This window comes from Choloepus didactylus, chromosome X, assembly GCF_015220235.1.
Source record: "Choloepus didactylus isolate mChoDid1 chromosome X, mChoDid1.pri, whole genome shotgun sequence".
In the NCBI taxonomy this organism is placed as follows: domain Eukaryota; kingdom Metazoa; phylum Chordata; class Mammalia; order Pilosa; family Megalonychidae; genus Choloepus; species Choloepus didactylus.
The window spans coordinates 74,192,736-74,212,125 of record NC_051334.1 but is presented as its reverse complement, the minus strand read 5'-3'; the positions used below and the strand labels follow the sequence as shown (position 1 = coordinate 74,212,125).

General features: G+C 38.7%; 1 protein-coding gene across 1 annotated transcript in view; it reads left to right on the top strand.

The window, feature by feature from the left end:
• TEX11 (testis expressed 11) overlaps positions 1-19,390 on the top strand; it is a 508,239-nt gene that overhangs the window by 349,170 nt on the left and 139,679 nt on the right. Inside the window, exon 17 of the mRNA XM_037820830.1 lies at positions 2,558-2,682. Coding sequence (XP_037676758.1) covers positions 2,558-2,682 — 125 coding nt within the window. The remainder of the gene's footprint in view (positions 1-2,557; positions 2,683-19,390) is intronic.

The window sequence follows — 19,390 nt, the reverse complement described above, 5'->3', positions numbered from 1 at the left end:
CCTTGATAAGGTTATTTTAGGATATGCAGGATTATTTGAACATTTATAGCTGTAAGTTTTTCATAGATGCACCTGAGGTTGAGAAATTTCCCTTCTATTTCTAGTTTCCTGAGAGTTTTTATCAGGAATGGATGTTGAATTTGGGCAGATGTTTTTTCTGCATATATTGAAATAATCAAATGTTTTTCTTTTTAAATTTTTTAATATGGTCAATTACATTGATTTTTCAACTGTTAAATCAATTCTGAATTCCTGAGATAAACCCCACTGAGTCATGATGTACTCTCCTTTTTATATAATGTTAGATTTGATTTGCTAAGTGTTTTTAGGATATTTGCACCCACGTCCGTGAGTGATACTGGTCTGTAGTTTTCTGCTAATGCTTTTGGTTTTGCTATTGGGGTAATGCTGGTTTCATGAAATGAGTTGGACAGTATAACCTCCTTTTCAATTTTCTGAAAGAATTTTTTCAATTTTCTGAAATAATTGGTATTATTTCTTCCTCAAATGTTTGATAGAGTCCACCAGTGAAGCCATCTGGGCATGGAGTTTTCTTTATAGGAAGGTTTTGAATTATGAATTCAATTTCTTTACTGTATACACAGCTATTCAAGTTATCTATTACTTTTTGATTAGGCTCTGATAGTTTCTATTTTTCAAGATATTTGCCTGTGTTATCTAAGTTGTCAAATTTATTGGCATAAAGTTGTCCATAATATCCTCTTATTATTCTTCTAACATCTATAGAATCTATAGCGATGTCATTTTTCTCATTCCTGGTTTTTGTAATTTGGATTTCCTGTCTTTTTACCTCGTCAGTCTGACTAGAGATTGATAAATTCTATTGATCTTCTCAAAGAACCAGCTTTTGGTTTCCTTGATTTTTTTCTCTCTTGTTTATTCTGTTTTGTATTTCATTTCTTTACATTCTAATCTTTATTATACCCATTCTTCTTCTTACTTTGAGTTTCATTTGCTCTTCTTTTTCCAAGGGTAAAAGCTGGTTTGAGACCTTTGTTCCATTCTAATACAGATATTTAGTGCTATGGACAATCTTCTTCTAAGTATTGCTTTAGTGACCATTCATGAATTTTAATATGTTTTCATTAGTTTCAAAATACTTTCTATTCTATTTGACTTTTTATTTTTTTCCACCCAGGGATTATTTAGAAGTATGTTATTCAATTTCCAAATATTTGCAGATTTTGCAGAGACTTTTCAGTTATTGATTTTTTAATTATTTCCATTGTTGTCAGAGAACATACTTTTTATGGTTTAAATCTTTTTAAGTATTTTGAGGCTTATTCTATGGCCTAAAATATCATCTATTTTGGTAAACGCTCCATGTGCACTTGAGAAGAATGTATATTTTGCTTTTGTTGGGTCAAGTGTACTATAAATCTCAGCCAGATCAAGTTGATTTATAGTGCTAAGCATACTATAGCCTTGCTGATTTTCTAATGGTTCTATTGGTCATTAAGAGAAGACATTGAAATCTTCAACTGTAATTGTAGGTTTGATAATTCCTCCTTGCAGTGCTATCAATTTTTGCTTCTTGTGTTTTGAAATTTTGTTACTGGGTATGTAAACATTTAGGATTGTTATATCCTCTTGATAAATTTGTCTCTTTGTCAAATCATGAAATATCCTTTTTTGTCACTGTTAGTATTCTCTACTCTGAAATCTATAAAATCTACTTTGTCTGATATTAATGTAAAGACTCCAGCTTTCTTTGAATTCCTTTTAGCATGGTATAGCTATTTTTCCATCCCTTTTCTTTTAACCTATTTGTGTCTTTACATTTAAAGTATATTTCTTCTAGGTGTTGATATAATTGGGTACTGCTTTCTCTTTTTTTTATCCAATCTAACAGTCTTTGCCTTTTAGTTGGGTGATTCAGACCAGTTATATATATTAGTTATATTAATAAATATATTTAATTTATTGATATTGTTATGTTTAAATTTAGCATCTTGCAATTTGTCTTCTATTTGTCTCATCTGTTATTTGTTCTTTTTGTCATCCTTTTCTGCTTTCTTTTGGATTAATTAAATATTTTTATGATTACATTTTATCACCTTTTTTGACAAATTACCTATAGTTTTGGTTTTTTTTTATTTTAGTTGTTACTTAAGATTTTTAGTACATATATGCTGCTGTTTTCTTTATTTAAATCTGTATTATATTCCGTTTTATAGATGTGCTGAAATTGATTTAGCCCATCCCTTACTGATAAAATTCAGGTTGGTTGCACATTTTACTCTTCCAGACATTGCTGGATGAACATCCTTGTATGTATTTGTGTACTTTTGCAAATATATCCATTGGGTAAAATGATAAGGGTGCAGTTGCTCAATTGGGGATTTTTTTTTTTTTGGCATTCAAATGTTCCTTGACAATCTGCGAATTTAGATGACTTTACAAAAAATAACCAACATTTTAAATATATTAATGCTCTTAAAATAACTTTCAAATTCAGTGTGCTATAATTAAACACAAATATCTTTAACCTTTGATAAAGTTGTCTCATTTTTGGAATTATTTCCTTGTTTTTCAGCTTTGCAGGCACTCGCTACTCTAGAGAATTTATTGACAGCTGAAGAGAGAGAAGATAGTAACCTACTTATAGAAAGAAATTCACCTACCATGCTTTTCAGTTTGGCTGCTCAGTTTGCTCTAGAGGTAATTCACATGTATATATCTACTAGACTTTTACTTCTTTTCCATTTGGAAAGACAATTAATAGAATCATCATTTAAGCACAGGAGAGACCTTCCATTACTCTCTCTTTTGCCTCATATTTTCACACTGTTTGGTTGCAGAATTTCCTTTTTTTCTCTTCATTTCTTTATAATGCAAACTAAAGTAAGTAAAAAAATGTGGTAACAAATTTGCTCTTAAAAGAACAGACAAAATACAGAAAAACATTAATTTTTTTAAGAAACTCCTGATTTAAAATACCATACCATGAAAATAAATAGATGTCTTTTGCAGACGTTTATCCTTCTCATCGATTTAAACATAAAAGTTTAAATCTTTGTGGGCCTTTTTAGTTCATAACCACAAAACATTTTTAATTTAGAAGTAATAAATATTTGCATACCCTGCTTTTTACTTGAAAAATTCTGTTATTAATAATATATAAGGTTATGAAAAGCATAGTGGCATCTATGGAGCTTTTGGACAAGGTGTTATACCTGGGTTTGAGTACTGGCTCTACTACTTAATAACAGCTTAACTTCTTTGAATATTCCATCATTTTCAAAATAAGGATGATAATGCCCACCTCCAAGATTTTTATGAAAGATTGAGAAATTGACTGAAAATGTGATTTGTTAGCTGTGAAGCTTGATCTACAAGTGTAGAATTCTGTTCTTTTTATTATGTTACTGTGCTTTATAGTTTTGCTTTGTTCTGCTTAGCCCTTGGTGTAAACCACAGCTTAGGGGGAACCTTTTTCACATTATTAATGAAGGTAAAAAGGAAACAGAGATAGAACCATACAGTCACAGAGAAAAATAAATAGCTATCTTTCTACTGCATATTAGCCAAAGCAAGGCCTGCAAGGGTCTAGGAAATTGTGCCAGTTTGAATGTATTATGTCCCCCCAAACGCCATTATCTTTGATGTAGTCTTGTGGGGCAGGCGTTTTGGTGCTGATTAGATTTGCTTGGAATGTGCCCCACCCAGCCATGGGTGATGACTCTGATGAGATACTCCCATGGAGGCATGGCCCCACCCATTCAGGGTGGGCCTTGATCAGTGGAGCCATATAAATGAGCTGACTCAAAGAGAAGGAACTCAGTGCAGCTGTGAGTGATGTTTTGAAGAAGAGCAAGCTTGGTAGAGAGGAACGTCCTGGGAGAAAGCCATTTTGAAACCAGAACTTTGGAGCAGACGCCAGCCATGTGCCTTCCCAGCTAACAGAAGTTTTCCGGACGCCATTGGCCATCCTCCAGTGAAGGTACCCAATTACTGAAGTGTTACCTTGGACACTTTATGGCCTTAAGACTGTAACTGTGTAGCCAAATAAACCCCCTTTTTATAAAAGCCAATCCGTCTCTGGTGTTTTGCATTCTGCAGCATTAGCAAACTAGAACAGATCTTGGTACTGGAAGTGGGGTGCTTTTGCTGCTGAGTCTGCAAATACCGAACATTCAAATGGCTTTTCAAATGGATAAGGGGAAGATTCTGGAAGAATTGTGAGGAGCTTGATAGAAAAGTCCAAAACTGCTTTAAAGAGACTGTTTATGGAAATATGGGCTCTAAAGATACTTCTGATGAGGACTTGAGCAGAAATGATGAATGTGTTGCAAACTGGAAGAAAGGTGATCCTTGTTTTAAAGTGGCAGAGAATTTGGCAAAATTGAGTCCTGGTGTCAGATGGAAGGAAGAATTTGAAAGTGACAACCTGGAATACTTAGCTGAGGAGATCTCCAGACTACATGTGGAGGATGTACCCTGGCTTCTTCTTGCAGCTTATGGTAAAATGCGAGCGGAGAGAGATAAACTTAGAACTAAACTCTTGGGTTCAAAGAAACCAGAAGCTGATGGCCTGGAAAATTACGAGCTTCCAGGGGGTGGAATCCCAGAAGCTACAGCCCAACATGAGGATGTAACCAAACATGGAACCCAGCCGCCATTTCAGTACAAGCCAAGATTGGAGATGGAATTATCCAGAAAGGATTTGTGGAAAGTCCTATTGTCTGGTGGAAAGTCCTATTGTCTGATGGCTTTGACCCCTGCATGCTTCATGCAAAGCCAACAGAATTTTTGTGAGATCTTTACAGACAGAGCCATTGCCAGTCTGGACTGGAGATGACAGACAAGGAACAAACTGAAGGAAAAATTTTTTCAAAGACAGAGCCATGGAGGTTGAGGTCTGGAGTCAAGAGGTCTTGGGCTGGGAGAGCGGAGTGGCCCACACGCATGGAAAGGGTGAGTTTGCCCTGGAGGTCGAGGGCGGGCCTTCCGCCTCGATGCTCAGGAAATGTCTTGCCACCCCAAGCCCCAAAGAGGGTGGAGCACATTCCCAGGGAATTGGGGAGAGCCTGGCTGCCACCATACTGTTCTGAAGGGGTTGAGCATGTGCCCTGGAGATGGAAGGGAATCCGGGAGCTGCCCCGATGTTTGAGGAGGGTGGGGCCGAGAAGGTGGTCTCCCCAATGTGTGGATATGTTGGAGCACTCACCCAAGTGTTTGGAGAGGAAAAGTGTAGAGTCCACTGTTCAGGCATTTCAAGTGATAATGACATTAGCAGATATTTATTGAACATCTACTATATGCCAGGCATTGTTCTATGCACTTGAGATAAATAAGTAAACAACAGACAAAAGTTCTCTGCCTTCTTGGAGCCTATATTCAAGCAGGATGACATAAGATAATAAACAATAAGCATAATAATTATATAATAATAGTAGCAGTTGATAGGTGATATAGAAAATAGAGCAAAGTAAAAGGGATCAGGAGTGGACATGGGGTGGATTTGGTGTGAGTTGCTGTTTTAAATAGGGTAGGTGTGGGTAAGCCTCATTGAGAAGAGGACATTTGTGCACACGAAGTTGGTAAGGGAGTTAACCCTCTGGATATTTGGGGAAAGAGTATTCCAGGAAGAGGTAACAACCAGTACAAAGATCATAAGAAAAGTACTAGGAACAGCAAGGAAGCCAGTGAGTAGAGTGAATAAAGGGTAGGATTAGTAAAAGATGAAGTCAGAAGGTAATGAAGAGCCTGGATCATGTAGGTTCTTATAGACCACTGATAGGACTTTGATTTTTTTTATGAATGAAATGAGGAACTATAAAAGGGTTTATCGCAGAGGAGTGACATGATTTGACTTTCATTTTAACAGAAATACTCTGGCCATTGTGTTGAGAATAGACTGTAAGGGGACAAAGGTAGAAGTAAGGAAACCTGTTAGGAAGTTTTTGAAGTAATGCAGGCAAAAGATGATGGTGGAGGCGGGGCAAGATGGCAGACTGGTGAGCTGTATGTTTTAGTTACTCCTCCAGGAAAGTAGGTAGAAAGCCAGGAACTGCGTGGACTGGACACCACAGAGCAATCTGACTTTGGGCATACTTCATACAACACTCATGAAAACGTGGAACTGCTGAGATCAGCGAAATCTGTAAGTTTTTGCGGCCAGGGGACCCGCGCCCCTCCCTGCCAGGCTCAGTCCCGGGGGAGGAGGGGCTGTCAGCTCCGGGAAGGAGAAGGGAGAACTGCAGTGGCAGCCCTTATCGGAAACTCATTCTACTGATTCAAACTCCAACCATAGATAGACTGAGACCACATACCAGAGAATCTGAGAGCAGCCAGCCCAGCAGAGAGGAGACAGACATAGAAAAAAAACAACACGAAAAACTCCAAAATAAAAGCGGAGGATTTTTGGAGTTCTGGTGAACATAGAAAGGGGAAGGGCCCTGAGGCGCATATGCAAATCCTGAAGAAAAGCTGATCTCTCTGCCCTGTGGACCTTTCCTTAATGGCCCTGGTTGCTTTGTCTCTTAGCATTTCAATAAGCCATTAGATCTCTGAGGAGGGCCCGTTTTTTTTTTTGTTTGTTTGTTTGTTTTTAAATCCTTTTTTCTTTTTCTAAAACAATTACTCTAAGAAGCCCAATACAGAAAGCTTCAAAGACTTGCTATTTGGGCAGCTCAAGTCAAAAACAGAACTAGGAGAGCTCTGAGACAAAACGCAATAATCCAGTGGCTGAGAAAATTCACTAAACACCACAACTTCCCAAGAAAAGGGGGGTGTCCGCTCACAGCCATCATCCTGGTGGACAGGAAACACTCCTGCCCATCGCCAGCCCCATAGCCGAGAACTGCCCCAGACAACCCAGTGTGACGGAAGTGCTTCAAATAACAGGCACACACCACAAAACTGGGCGTGGACATTAGCCTTCCCTGCAACCTCAGCTGACTGTCCCAGAGTTGGGAAGGTAGAGCAGTGTGAATTAACAAAGCCCCATTCAGCCATCATTTGAGCAGACTGGGAGCGTCCCTACACAGCCCAGCAGCCCAGAACTGCCCTGGGGGGACGGCACTCACCTGTGACATAGCACAGTCATCCCTCAACAGAGGACCCAGGGTGCACGGCCAGGAAGAGGGGCCCATTGCAAGTCTCAGGAGCCATACGCCAATACCAAGGACTTGTGGGTCACTGGCAGAGACAAACTGTGGCAGGACTGAACTGAAGGATTAGACTATTGCAGCAGCTTTAAAACTCTAGGATCACCAGGGAGATTTGATTGTTAGAGCCACCCCCCCCCTCCCTGACTGCCCAGAAACACGCCCCATATACAGGGCAGGCAACACCAACTACACACGCAAGCTTGGTACACCAATTGGACCCCACAAGACTCACTCCCCCACCCACCAAAAAGGCTAAGCAGGGGAGAACTGGCTTGTGGAGAACAGGTGGCTCGTGGACGCCACCTGCTGGTTAGTTAGAGAAAGTGTACTCCACGAAACTGTAGATCTGATAAATTAGGGATAAGGACTTCAATTGGTCTACAAATCCTAAAAGAACACTATCAAGTTCAGCAAATGCCACGAGGCCAAAAACAACAGAAAATTATAAAGCATATGAAAAAACCAGACGATATGGATAACCCAAGTCCAAGCACCCAAATCAAAAGACCAGAAGAGACACAGCACCTAGAGCAACTACTCAAAGAACTAAAGATGAACAATGAGACCATAGTACGGGAGATAAAGGAAATCAAGAAGACCCTAGAAGAGCATAAAGAAGACATTGCAAGACTAAATAAAAAAATGGATGATCTTATGGAAATTAAAGAAACTGTTGACCAAATTAAAAAGATTCTGGACACTCATAGTACAAGACTAGAGGAAGTTGAACAACGAATCAGTGACCTCAAAGATGACAGAATGGAAAATGAAAGCATAAAAGAAAGAATGGGGAAAAAAATTGAAAAAATCGAAATGGACCTCAGGGATATGATAGATAATATGAAACGTCCAAATATAAGACTCATTGGTGTCCCAGAAGGGGAAGAAAAGGGTAAAGGTCTAGGAAGAGTATTCAAAGAAATTGTTGGGGAAAACTTCCCAAATCTTCTAAACAACATAAATACACAAATCATAAATGCTCAGCGAACTCCAAATAGAATAAATCCAAATAAACCCACTCCGAGACATATACTGATCACACTGTCAAACACAGAAGAGAAGGAGCAAGTTCTGAAACCAGCAAGAGAAAAGCAATTCACCACATACAAAGGAAACAGCATAAGACTAAGTAGTGACTACTCAGCAGCCACCATGGAGGCGAGAAGGCAGTGGCATGATATATTTAAAATTCTGAGTGAGAAAAATTTCCAGCCAAGAATACTTTACCCAGCAAAGCCCTCCTTCAAATTTGAGGGAGAGCTTAAATTTTTCACAGACAAACAAATGCTGAGAGAATTTGCTAACAAGAGACCTGCCCTACTGGAGATACTAAAGGGAGCCCTACAGACAGAGAAACAAAGAAAGGACAGAGAGACTTGGAGAAAGGTTCAGTACTAAAGAGATTCGGTATGGGTACAATAAAGGATATTAATAGACAGAGGGGAAAAATATGACAAACATAAACCAAAGGATAAGATGGCTGATTCAAGAAATGCCTTCACGGTTATAACGTTGAATGTAAATGGATTAAACTCCCCAATTAAAAGATATAGATTCGCAGAATGGATCAAAAAAAATGAACCATCAATATGTTGCATACAAGAGACTCATCTTAGACACAGGGACACAAAGAAACTGAAAGTGAAAGGATGGAAAAAAATATTTCATGCAAGCTACAGCCAAAAGAAAGCAGGTGTAGCAATATTAATCTCAGATAAAATAGACTTCAAATGCAGGGATGTTTTGAGAGACAAAGAAGGCCACTACGTACTAATAAAAGGGGCAATTCAGCAAGAAGAAATAACAATCGTAAATGTCTATGCACCCAACCAAGATGCCACAAAATACATGAGAGAAACACTGGCAAAACTAAAGGAAGCAATTGATGTTTCCACAATAATTGTGGGAGACTTCAACACATCACTCTCTCCTATAGATAGATCAACCAGACAGAAGACCAATAAGGAAATTGAAAACCTAAACAATCTGATAAATGAATTAGATTTAACAGACATATACAGGACATTACATCCCAAATCACCAGGATACACATACTTTTCTAGTGCTCACGGAACTTTCTCCAGAATAGATCATATGCTGGGACATAAAACAAGCCTCAATAAATTTAAAAAGATTGAAATTATTCAAAGCACATTCTCTGACCACAATGGAATACAATTAGAAGTCAAAAACCATCAGAGACTTAGAATATTCACAAATACCTGGAGGTTAAACAACACACTCCTAAACAATCAGTGGGTTAAAGAAGAAATAGCAAGAGAAATTGCTAAATATATAGAGACGAATGAAAATGAGAACACAACATACCAAAACCTATGGGATGCAGCAAAAGCAGTGCTAAGGGGGAAATTTATAGCACTAAATGCATATATTAAAAAGGAAGAAAGAGCCAAAATCAAAGAACTAATGGATCAACTGAAGAAGCTAGAAAATGAACAGCAAACCAATCCTAAACCAAGTAGAAGAAAAGAAATAACAAGGATTAAAGCAGAAATAAATAACATAGAGAACAAAAAAACAATAGAGAGGATAAATATCACCAAAAGTTGGTTCTTTGAGAAGATCAACAAGATTGACAAGCCCCTAGCTAGACTGACAAATTCAAAAAGAGAGAAGACCCATATAAACAAAATAATGAATGAAAAAGGTGACATAACTGCAGATCCTGAAGAAATTAAAAAAATTATAAGAGGATACTATGAACAACTGTATGGCAACAAACTGGATAATGTAGAGGAAATGGACAATTTCCTGGAAACATATGAACAACCTAGACTGACCAGAGAAGAAGTAGAAGACCTCAGCCAACCCATCACAAGCAAAGAGATCCAATCAGTCATCAAAAATCTTCCCACAAATAAATGCCCAGGGCCAGATGGCTTCACAGGGGAATTCTACCAAACTTTCCAGAAAGAACTGACACCAATCTTACTCAAACTCTTTCAAATCATTGAAGAAAATGGAACACTACCTAACTCATTTTATGAAGCTAACATCAATCTAATACCAAAACCAGGCAAAGATGTTACAAAAAAGGAAAACTACCGGCCAATCTCCCTAATGAATATTGATGCAAAAATCCTCAACAAAATACTTGCAAATCGAATCCAAAGACACATTAAAAAAATCATACACCATGACCAAGTGAGGTTTATTCCAGGCATGCAAGGATGGTTCAACATAAGAAAATCAATCAATGTATTACAACACATTAACAAGTCAAAAGGGAAAAATGAATTGATCATCTCAATAGATGCTGAAAAAGCATTTGACAAAATCCAACATCCCTTTTTGATAAAAACACTTCAGAAGGTAGGAATTGAAGGAAACTTCCTCAACATGATAAAGAGCATATATGAAAAACCCACAGCCAGCATAGTACTCAATGGTGAGAGACTGAAAGCCTTCCCTCTAAGATCAGGAACAAGACAAGGATGCCCGCTATCACCACTGGTATTCAACATTGTGCTGGAAGTGCTAGCCAGGGCAATCCGGCAAGACAAAGAAATAAAAGGCATCCAAATTGGAAAAGAAGAAGTAAAACTGTCATTGTTTGCAGATGATATGATCTTATATCTAGAAAACCCTGAGAAATCGACGATACAGCTACTAGAGCTAATAAGCAAATTTAGCAAAGTAGCGGGATACAAGGTTAATGCACATAAGTCAGTAATGTTTCTATATGCTAGAAATGAACAAACTGAAGAGACACTCAAGAAAAAGATACCATTTTCAATAGCAACTAAAAAAATCAAGTACCTAGGAATAAACTTAACCAAAGATGTAAAAGACCTATGCAAAGAAAACTACATAACTCTACTAAAAGAAATAGAAGGGGACCTTAAAAGATGGAAAAATATTCCATGTTCATGGATAGGAAGGCTAAATGTCATTAAGATGTCAATTCTACCCAAACTCATCTACAGATTCAATGCAATCCCAATCAAAATTCCAACAACCTACTTTGCAGACTTGGAAAAGCTAGTTATCAAATTTATTTGGAAAGGGAAGATGCCTCGAATTGCTAAAGACACTCTAAAAAAGAAAAACGAAGTGGGAGGACTTACACTCCCTGACTTTGAAGCTTATTATAAAGCCACAGTTGCCAAGACAGCATGGTACTGGCACAAAGATAGACATATAGATCAATGGAATCGAATTGAGAATTCAGAGATAGACCCTCAGATCTATGGCCGACTGATCTTTGATAAGGCCCCCAAAGTCACCGAACTGAGCCATAATGGTCTTTTCAACAAATGGGGCTGGGAGAGTTGGATATCCATATCCAAAAGAATGAAAGAGGACCCCTACCTCACCCCCTACACAAAAATTAACTCAAAATGGACCAAAGATCTCAATATAAAAGAAAGTACCATAAAACTCCTAGAAGATAATGTAGGAAAACATCTTCAAGACCTTGTATTAGGAGGCCACTTCCTAGACTTTACACCCAAAGCACAAGCAACAAAAGAGAAAATAGATAAATGGGAACTCCTCAAGCTTAGAAGTTTCTGCACCTCAAAGGAATTTCTCAAAAAGGTAAAGAGGCAGCCAACTCAATGGGAAAAAATTTTTGGAAACCATGTATCTGACAAAAGACTGATATCTTGCATATACAAAGAAATCCTACAACTCAATGACAATAGTACAGACAGCCCAATTATAAAATGGGCAAAAGATATGAAAAGACAGTTCTCTGAAGAGGAAATACAAATGACCAAGAAACACATGAAAAAATGTTCAGCTTCACTAGCTATTAGAGAGATGCAAATTAAGACCACAATGAGATACCATCTAACACCGGTTAGAATGGCTGCCATTAAACAAACAGGAAACTACAAATGCTGGAGGGGATGTGGAGAAATTGGAACTCTTATTCATTGTTGGTGGGACTGTATAATGGTTCAGCCACTCTGGAAGTCAGTCTGGCAGTTCCTTAGAAAACTAGATATAGAGCTACCATTCGATCCAGCGATTGCACTCCTCGGTATATACCCGGAAGATCGGAAAGCAGTGACACGAACAGATATCTGCACGCCAATGTTCATAGCAGCATTATTCACAATTGCCAAGAGATGGAAACAACCCAAATGTCCTTCAACAGATGAGTGGATAAATAAAATGTGGTATATACACACGATGGAATACTACGCGGCAGTAAGAAGGAACGATCTGGTGAAACATATGACAACATGGATGAACCTTGAAGACATAATGCTGAGCGAAATAAGCCAGGCACAAAAAGAGAAATATTATATGCTACCACTAATGTGAACTTTGAAAAATGTAAAACAAATGGTTTATAATGTAGAATGTAGGGGAACTAGCAGTAGAGAGCAATTAAGGAAGGGGGAACAATAATCCAGGAAGAACAGATAAGCTATTTAACGTTCTGGGGATGCCCAGAAATGATTATGGTCTGTTAATTTCTGATGGTTGTAGTAGGAACAAGTTCACTGAAATGTTGCTATATTATGTAACTTTCTTGGGTAAAGTAGGAACATGTTGGAAGTTAAGCAGTTATCTTAGGTTAGTTGTCTTTTTCTTACTCCCTTGCTATGGTCTCTTTGAAATGCTCTTTTATTGTATGTTTGTTTTCTTTTTAACTTTTTTTTTCATACAGGTGATTTGAAAAAAGAAGGGAAAGTTAAAAAAAAAAAAAAAAAAAAAAAAAAGAAAAAAAGACAAACAAGGGGAAAAAAAAAAAAAAAAAAAAGATGTAGTGCCCCCTTGAGGAGCCTGTGGAGAATGCAGGGGTATTCGCCTACCCCACCTCCATGGTTGCTAACATGACCACAGACATAGGGGACTGGTGGTTTGATGGGTTGAGCTCTCTACCATAAGTTTTACCCTTGGGAAGACGGTTGCTGCAAAGGAGAGGCTAGGCCTCCCTGTATTTGTGCCTAAGAGTCTCCTCCTGAATGCCTCTTTGTTGCTCAGATGTGGCCCTCTCTCTCTGGCTAAGCCAACTTGAAAGGTGAAATCACTGCCCTCCCCCCTACGTGGGATCAGACACCCAGGGAAGTGAATCTCCCTGGCAACGTGGAATATGACTCCCAGGGAGGAATGTAGACCTGGCACCGTGGGACGGAGAACATCTTCTTGACCAAAAGGGGGATGTGAAAGGAAATGAAATAAGCTTCAGTGGCAGAGAGATTCCAAAAGGAGCCGAGAGGTCACTCTGGTGGGCACTCTTATGCACACTTTAGACAACCCTTTTTAGGTTCTAAAGAATTGGGGTAGCTGGTGGTGGATACCTGAAACTATCAAACTACAACCCAGAACCCATGAATCTCGAAGACAGTTGTATAAAAATGTAGCTTATGAGGGGTGACAATGGGATTGGGAAAGCCATAAGGACCAAACACCACTTTGTCTAGTTTATGGATGGATGTGTAGAAAAGTAGGGGAGGGAAACAGACAGACAAAGGTACCCAGTGTTCTTTTTTACTTCAATTGCTCTTTTTCACTCTAATTATTATTCTTGTTATTTTTGTGTGTGTGCTAATGAAGGTGTCAGGGATTGATTTAGGTGATGAATGTACAACTATGTAATGGTACTGTAAACAATCGAAAGTACAATTGTTTTGTATGACTGCGTGGTATGTGAATATATCTCAATAAAATGATGATTTAAAAAAAAAAAAAAAAAAAAAAAAAAAAAAAATGGACCAAAGATCTCAATATCAAAGAAAGTACCATAAAACTCCTAGAAGATAATGTAGGAAAACATCTTCAAGACCTTGTGTTAGGCGGCCACTTCCTAGACTTTACACCCAAAGCACAAGCAACAAAAGAGAAAATAGATAAATGGGAACTCCTCAAGCTTAGAAGTTTCTGCACCTCAAAGGAATTTCTCAAAAAGGTAAAGAGGCAGCCAACTCAATGGGAAAAAATTTTTGGAAACCATGTATCTGACAAAAGACTGATATCTTGCATATATAAAGAAATCCTACAACTCAATGACAATAGTACAGTCGGCCCAATTATAAAATGGACAAAAGATATGAAAAGACAGTTCTCTGAAGAGGAAATACAAATGGCCAAGAAACACATGAAAAAATTTTCAGCTTCACTAGCTATTAGAGAGATGCAAATTAAGACCACAATGAGATACCATCTAACACCGGTTAGAATGGCTGCCATTAAACAAACAGGAAACTACAAATGCTGGAGGGGATGTGGAGAAATTGGAACTCTTATTCACTGTTGGTGGGACTGTATAATGGTTCAGCCACTCTGGAAGTCAGTCTGGCAGTTACTTAGAAAAGTAGATATAGAGTTACCATTCGATCCAGCGATTGCACTTCTCGGTATATACCCGGAAGGTCGGAAAGCAGTGACACGAACAGATATCTGCACGCCAATGTTCATAGCAGCATTATTCACAATTGCCAAGAGATGGAAACAACCCAAATGTCCTTCAACAGATGAGTGGATAAATAAAATGTGGTATATACACACGATGGAATACTACGCGGCAGTAAGAAGGAACGATCTCGTGAAACATATGACAACATGGATGAACCCTGAGGACATAATGCTGAGCGAAATAAGCCAGGCACAAAAAGAGAAATATTATATGCTACCACTAATGTGAACTTTGAAAAATGTAAAACAAATGGCTTATAATGTAGAATGTAGGGGAACTAGCAATAGAGAGCAATTAAGGAAGGGGGAACAATAATCCAAGAAGAACAGATAAGCTATTTAACGTTCTGGGGATGCCGAGGAATGACTATGGTCTGTTAATTTCTGATGGATATAGTAGGAGCAAGTTCACAGAAATGTTGCTATATTAGGTAACTTTCTTGGGGTAAAGTAGGAACATGTTGGAAGTTAAGCAGATATCTTAGGTTAGTTGTCTTTTTCTTACTCCCTTGTTATGGTCTCTTTGAAATGTTCTTTTATTGTATGTTTGTTTTCTTTTTAACTTTTTTTTCATACAGTTGATTTAAAAAAGAAGGGAAAGTTAAAAAAAAAAAAAAAAAAACAAGGAAAAACAAAGATGTAGTGCCCCCTTGAGGAGCCTGTGGAGAATGCAGGGGTATTCGCCTGCCCCACCTCCATGGTTGCTAACATGACCACAGACATAGGGGACTGGTGGTTTGATGGGTTGGGCCCTCTACCACAGGTTTTACTCTTGGGAAGACGGTTGCTGCAAAGGAGAGGCTAGGCCTCCCTATGGTTGTGCCTAAGAGCCTCCTCCCGAATGCCTCTTTGTTGCTCAGATGTGGCCATGTCTCTCTACCTAAGCCAACTTGAAAGGTGAAATCACTGCCCTCCCCCCTATGTGGGATCAGACACCCAGGGGAGTGAATCTCCCTGGCAACGTGGAATATGACTCCCGGGGAGGAATGTAGACCTGGCATTGTGGGACGGAGAACATCTTCTTGACCGAAAGGGGGATGTGAAAGGAAATGAAATAAGCTTCAGTGGCAGAGAGAATCCAAAAGGAGCCGAGAGGTCACTCTGGTGGGCACTCTTACGCACACTTTAGACAACCCTTTTTAGGTTCTAAAGAATTGGGGTAGCTGGTGGTGGATACCTGAAACTATCAAACTACAACCTAGAACCCATGAATCTCGAAGACAGTTGTATAAAAATGTAGCTTATGAGGGGTGACAATGGGATTGGGAAAGCCATAAGGACCACACTCCACTTTGTCTAGTTTATGGATGGATGAGTAGAAAAATAGGGGAAGGAAACAAACAGACAAAGGTACCCAGTGTTCTTTTTTACTTCAATTGCTCTTTTTCACTCTAATTATTATTCTTGTTATTTTTGTGTGTGTGCTAATGAAGGTGTCAGGGATTGATTTAGGTGATGAATGTACAACTATGTAATGGTACTGTAAACAATCGAAAGTACGATTTGTTTTGTATGACTGTGTGGTATGTGAATCTATCTCAATAAAATGAAGATTAAAAAAAAAAAAAAAGATGATGGTGACTCAGACCAGGAAAATGACAATGGAAGTAAATGATATATGGTTGGATTCTACATTTATTAGATTGGATGAGATTTAAAAGAGAAAGAGACTGGGTCATCAGATGGGAGAAAATCAGTTCAGTTTTGGGCATGTTGTGCTTGAGATATCTATCAGACCATCCCAATAAAGATCTGAGTAGGCAGTTGGATACATGAGCCTGGAGTTTGGGAAAGAGATCTGAGAGAAAAGTTGAAGAGTCATTAATATATAGATGGCTTCTAAAGCCATGAGACTGGATGAAGTCACCAAGAGAGTGTATATGAAGTAGAGAAGAGGACCAGAGACTGAGCTTTGGGGCCCTCTAACATTAATTGTTTGGGAAGAAGAGGAGGAATCATCAAAGGAGATTAAGAGGAGTGTCCCATGAGGTAGGGAAAAAAACAAGGATGATACAGTATTCTGGAAGTCAAGTGTGTTTCAAGGAGGAAAGAGTGATCAACTGTGTTTAATGTTTCTGATAGATCAAATACAATGCAGACTGAGAATTAACCATTGCATTTTACAACATGGAGGTCATTAATGACCTTGACAAGAGCAGTTTTAGTAGAGTGGTGGGACAAAAGCCTGACTGGAGTAGTTCAGGTGAGAATCATAGGAAAGGAATTGGAGACAGTAAGTATAGGCATAAGTATAGGCAACACTTTAGCAGAGTTTTGCTACAAAGGAAAGAAAAGAAATGGGGCAGTAGCTGGTGAGAAGTGGGGTCAAGAGTTTTCGTTTCTGCCATGTGGGTAGATGTGATGGTGGAAATCTGTGGAAGCTCGCTTCCTGATTGCTTCATTTTTCTCAATGAAGTAGGAAGCAAGGTTATTACCTGAGCATGAGAAAGGAAGAGGAGGTGTTGGAGGGTGAAGAGATAGGAGAAGGTATAAAATAAGCATCCCGGATAGTAGTAAAGTGAATGACCAAAGAAATGCAGTATGATTGTCTGGTAATATTAAGGCCCATTTGATGAAGTTTTAAAGTGAGGCAAGTAGTTGGATAGGGTTTGTTTTCCCAGCCACATTCAGCTGTATGAATGCAAGCATGAAAGTCAGTAGAGAGTTGGATTTTAGCAAGCTTGTGGTTTTGTGAAATGAATACAATGAAGCAAAAGAGGGGCAGGAAAATGAAGAGATAAGAATTGTTATAATTAATCTCCATGGAATTTCAACTGGGTATGGAGGAAGATTTTTTTTTTAATCTTCATTTTACTGAGATATATTCACATACCACGCACTCATACAAAACAAATCGTACATTCCATTGTTCACAGTACCATTACATAGTTGTACATTCATCACCTAAATCAATCCCTGACACCTTCATTAGCACACACACAAAAATAACAAGAATAATAATTAAAGTGAAAAAGAGCAATTGAAGTAAAAAAGAACACTGGGTACCTTTGTCTGTTTGTTTGTTTGTTTCCTTCCCCTATTTTTCTACTCATCCATCCATAAACTAGACAAAGTGGAGTGTGGTCCTTATGGCTTTCCCAATCCCATTGTCACCCCTCATAAGCTACATTTTTATACAACTGTCTTCGAGATTCATGGGTTCTAGGTTGTAGTTTGATAGTTTCAGGTATCCACCACCAGCTACCCCAATTCTTTAGAACCTAAAAAGGGTTGTCTAAAGTGTGCGTAAGAGTGCCCACCAGAGTGACCTCTCGGCTCCTTTTGGATTCTCTCTGCCACTGAAGCTTATTTCATTTCCTTTCACATCCCCCTTTCGGTCAAGAAGATGTTCTCCGTCCCACGATGCCAGGTCTACATTCCTCCCCGGGAGTCATATTCCACGTTGCCAGGGAGATTCACTCCCCTGGGTGTCTGATCCCACGTAGAGGGGAGGGCAGTGATTTCACCTTTCAAGTTGGCTTAGCTAGAGAGAGAGGGCCACATCTGAGCAACAAAGAGGCATTCGGGAGGAGGCTCTTAGGCACAATTATAGGGAGGCCTAGCCTCTCCTTTGCAGCAACTGTCTTCCCAAGGGTAAATCCTATGGTAGAGGGCTAACCCATCAAACCACCAGTCCCCTATGTCTGTGGTCATGTTAGCAACCATTGAGGTGGGGTAGGCCAATACCCCTGCGTTCTCCACAGGCTCCTCAAGGGGGCTCTACATATTTTTTTCCTTGTTTTTTTTTTTTTTTTTTTTAACTTTTTTCCCTTTTTAAAATCAACTGTATGAAAAAAAAATTAAAAAAAAAAACATACAATAAAAGAACATTTCAAAGAGACCATAACAAGGGAGTAAGAAAAAGACAACTAACCTAAGATAACTGCTTTACTTCCAACATGTTCCTACTTTACCCCAAGAAAGTTACCTAATATAGCAGCATTTCTGTGAAGTTGTTCCTACTATATCCATCAGAAATTAACAGACCATAGTCATTCCTGGGCATCCCCAGAACATTGAATAGCTTATCTGTTCTTCTTGGATTATTGTTCCCCCTTCCTTAATTGCTCTCTATTGCTAGTTCCCCTACATTCTACATTATAAGCCATTTGTTTTACATTTTTCAAAGTTCACATTAGTGGTAGCATATAATATTTTTCTTTTTGTGCCTGGCTTATTTCGCTCAGCATTATGTCTTCAAGGTTCATCCATGTTGTCATATGTTTCACGAGATCGTTCCTTCTTACTGCCGTGTAGTATTCCATCATGTGTATATACCACATTTTATTTATCCACTCATCTGTTGAAGGACATTTGGGTTGTTTCCATCTCTTGGCAATTGTGAATAATGCTGCTATGAACATTGGCGTGCAGATACCTGTTCGTGTCACTGCTTTCCGATCTTCCGGGTATATACCGAGAAGTGCAATCGCTGGATCGAATGGTAACTCTATATCTAGTTTTCTAAGGAACTGCCAGACTGACTTCCAGAGTGGCTGAACCATTATACAGTCCCACCAACAATGAATAAGAGTTCCAATTTCTCCACATCCCCTCCAGCATTTGTAGTTTCCTGTTTGTTTAATGGCAGCCATTTCTAATCGGTGTGAGATGGTATCTCATTGTGGTCTTAATTTGCATCTCCCTAATAGCTAGTGAAGCTGAACATTTTTTCATGTGTTTCTTGGCCATTTGTATTTCCTCTTCAGAGAACTGTCTTTTCATATCTTTTGCCCATTTTACAATTGGGCTGTCTGTACTATTGTGATTGAGTTGTAGGATTTCTTTATATATGCAAGATATCAGTCTTTTGTCAGATACATGGTTTCCAAAAATTTTTTCCCATTGAGTTGGCTGCCTCT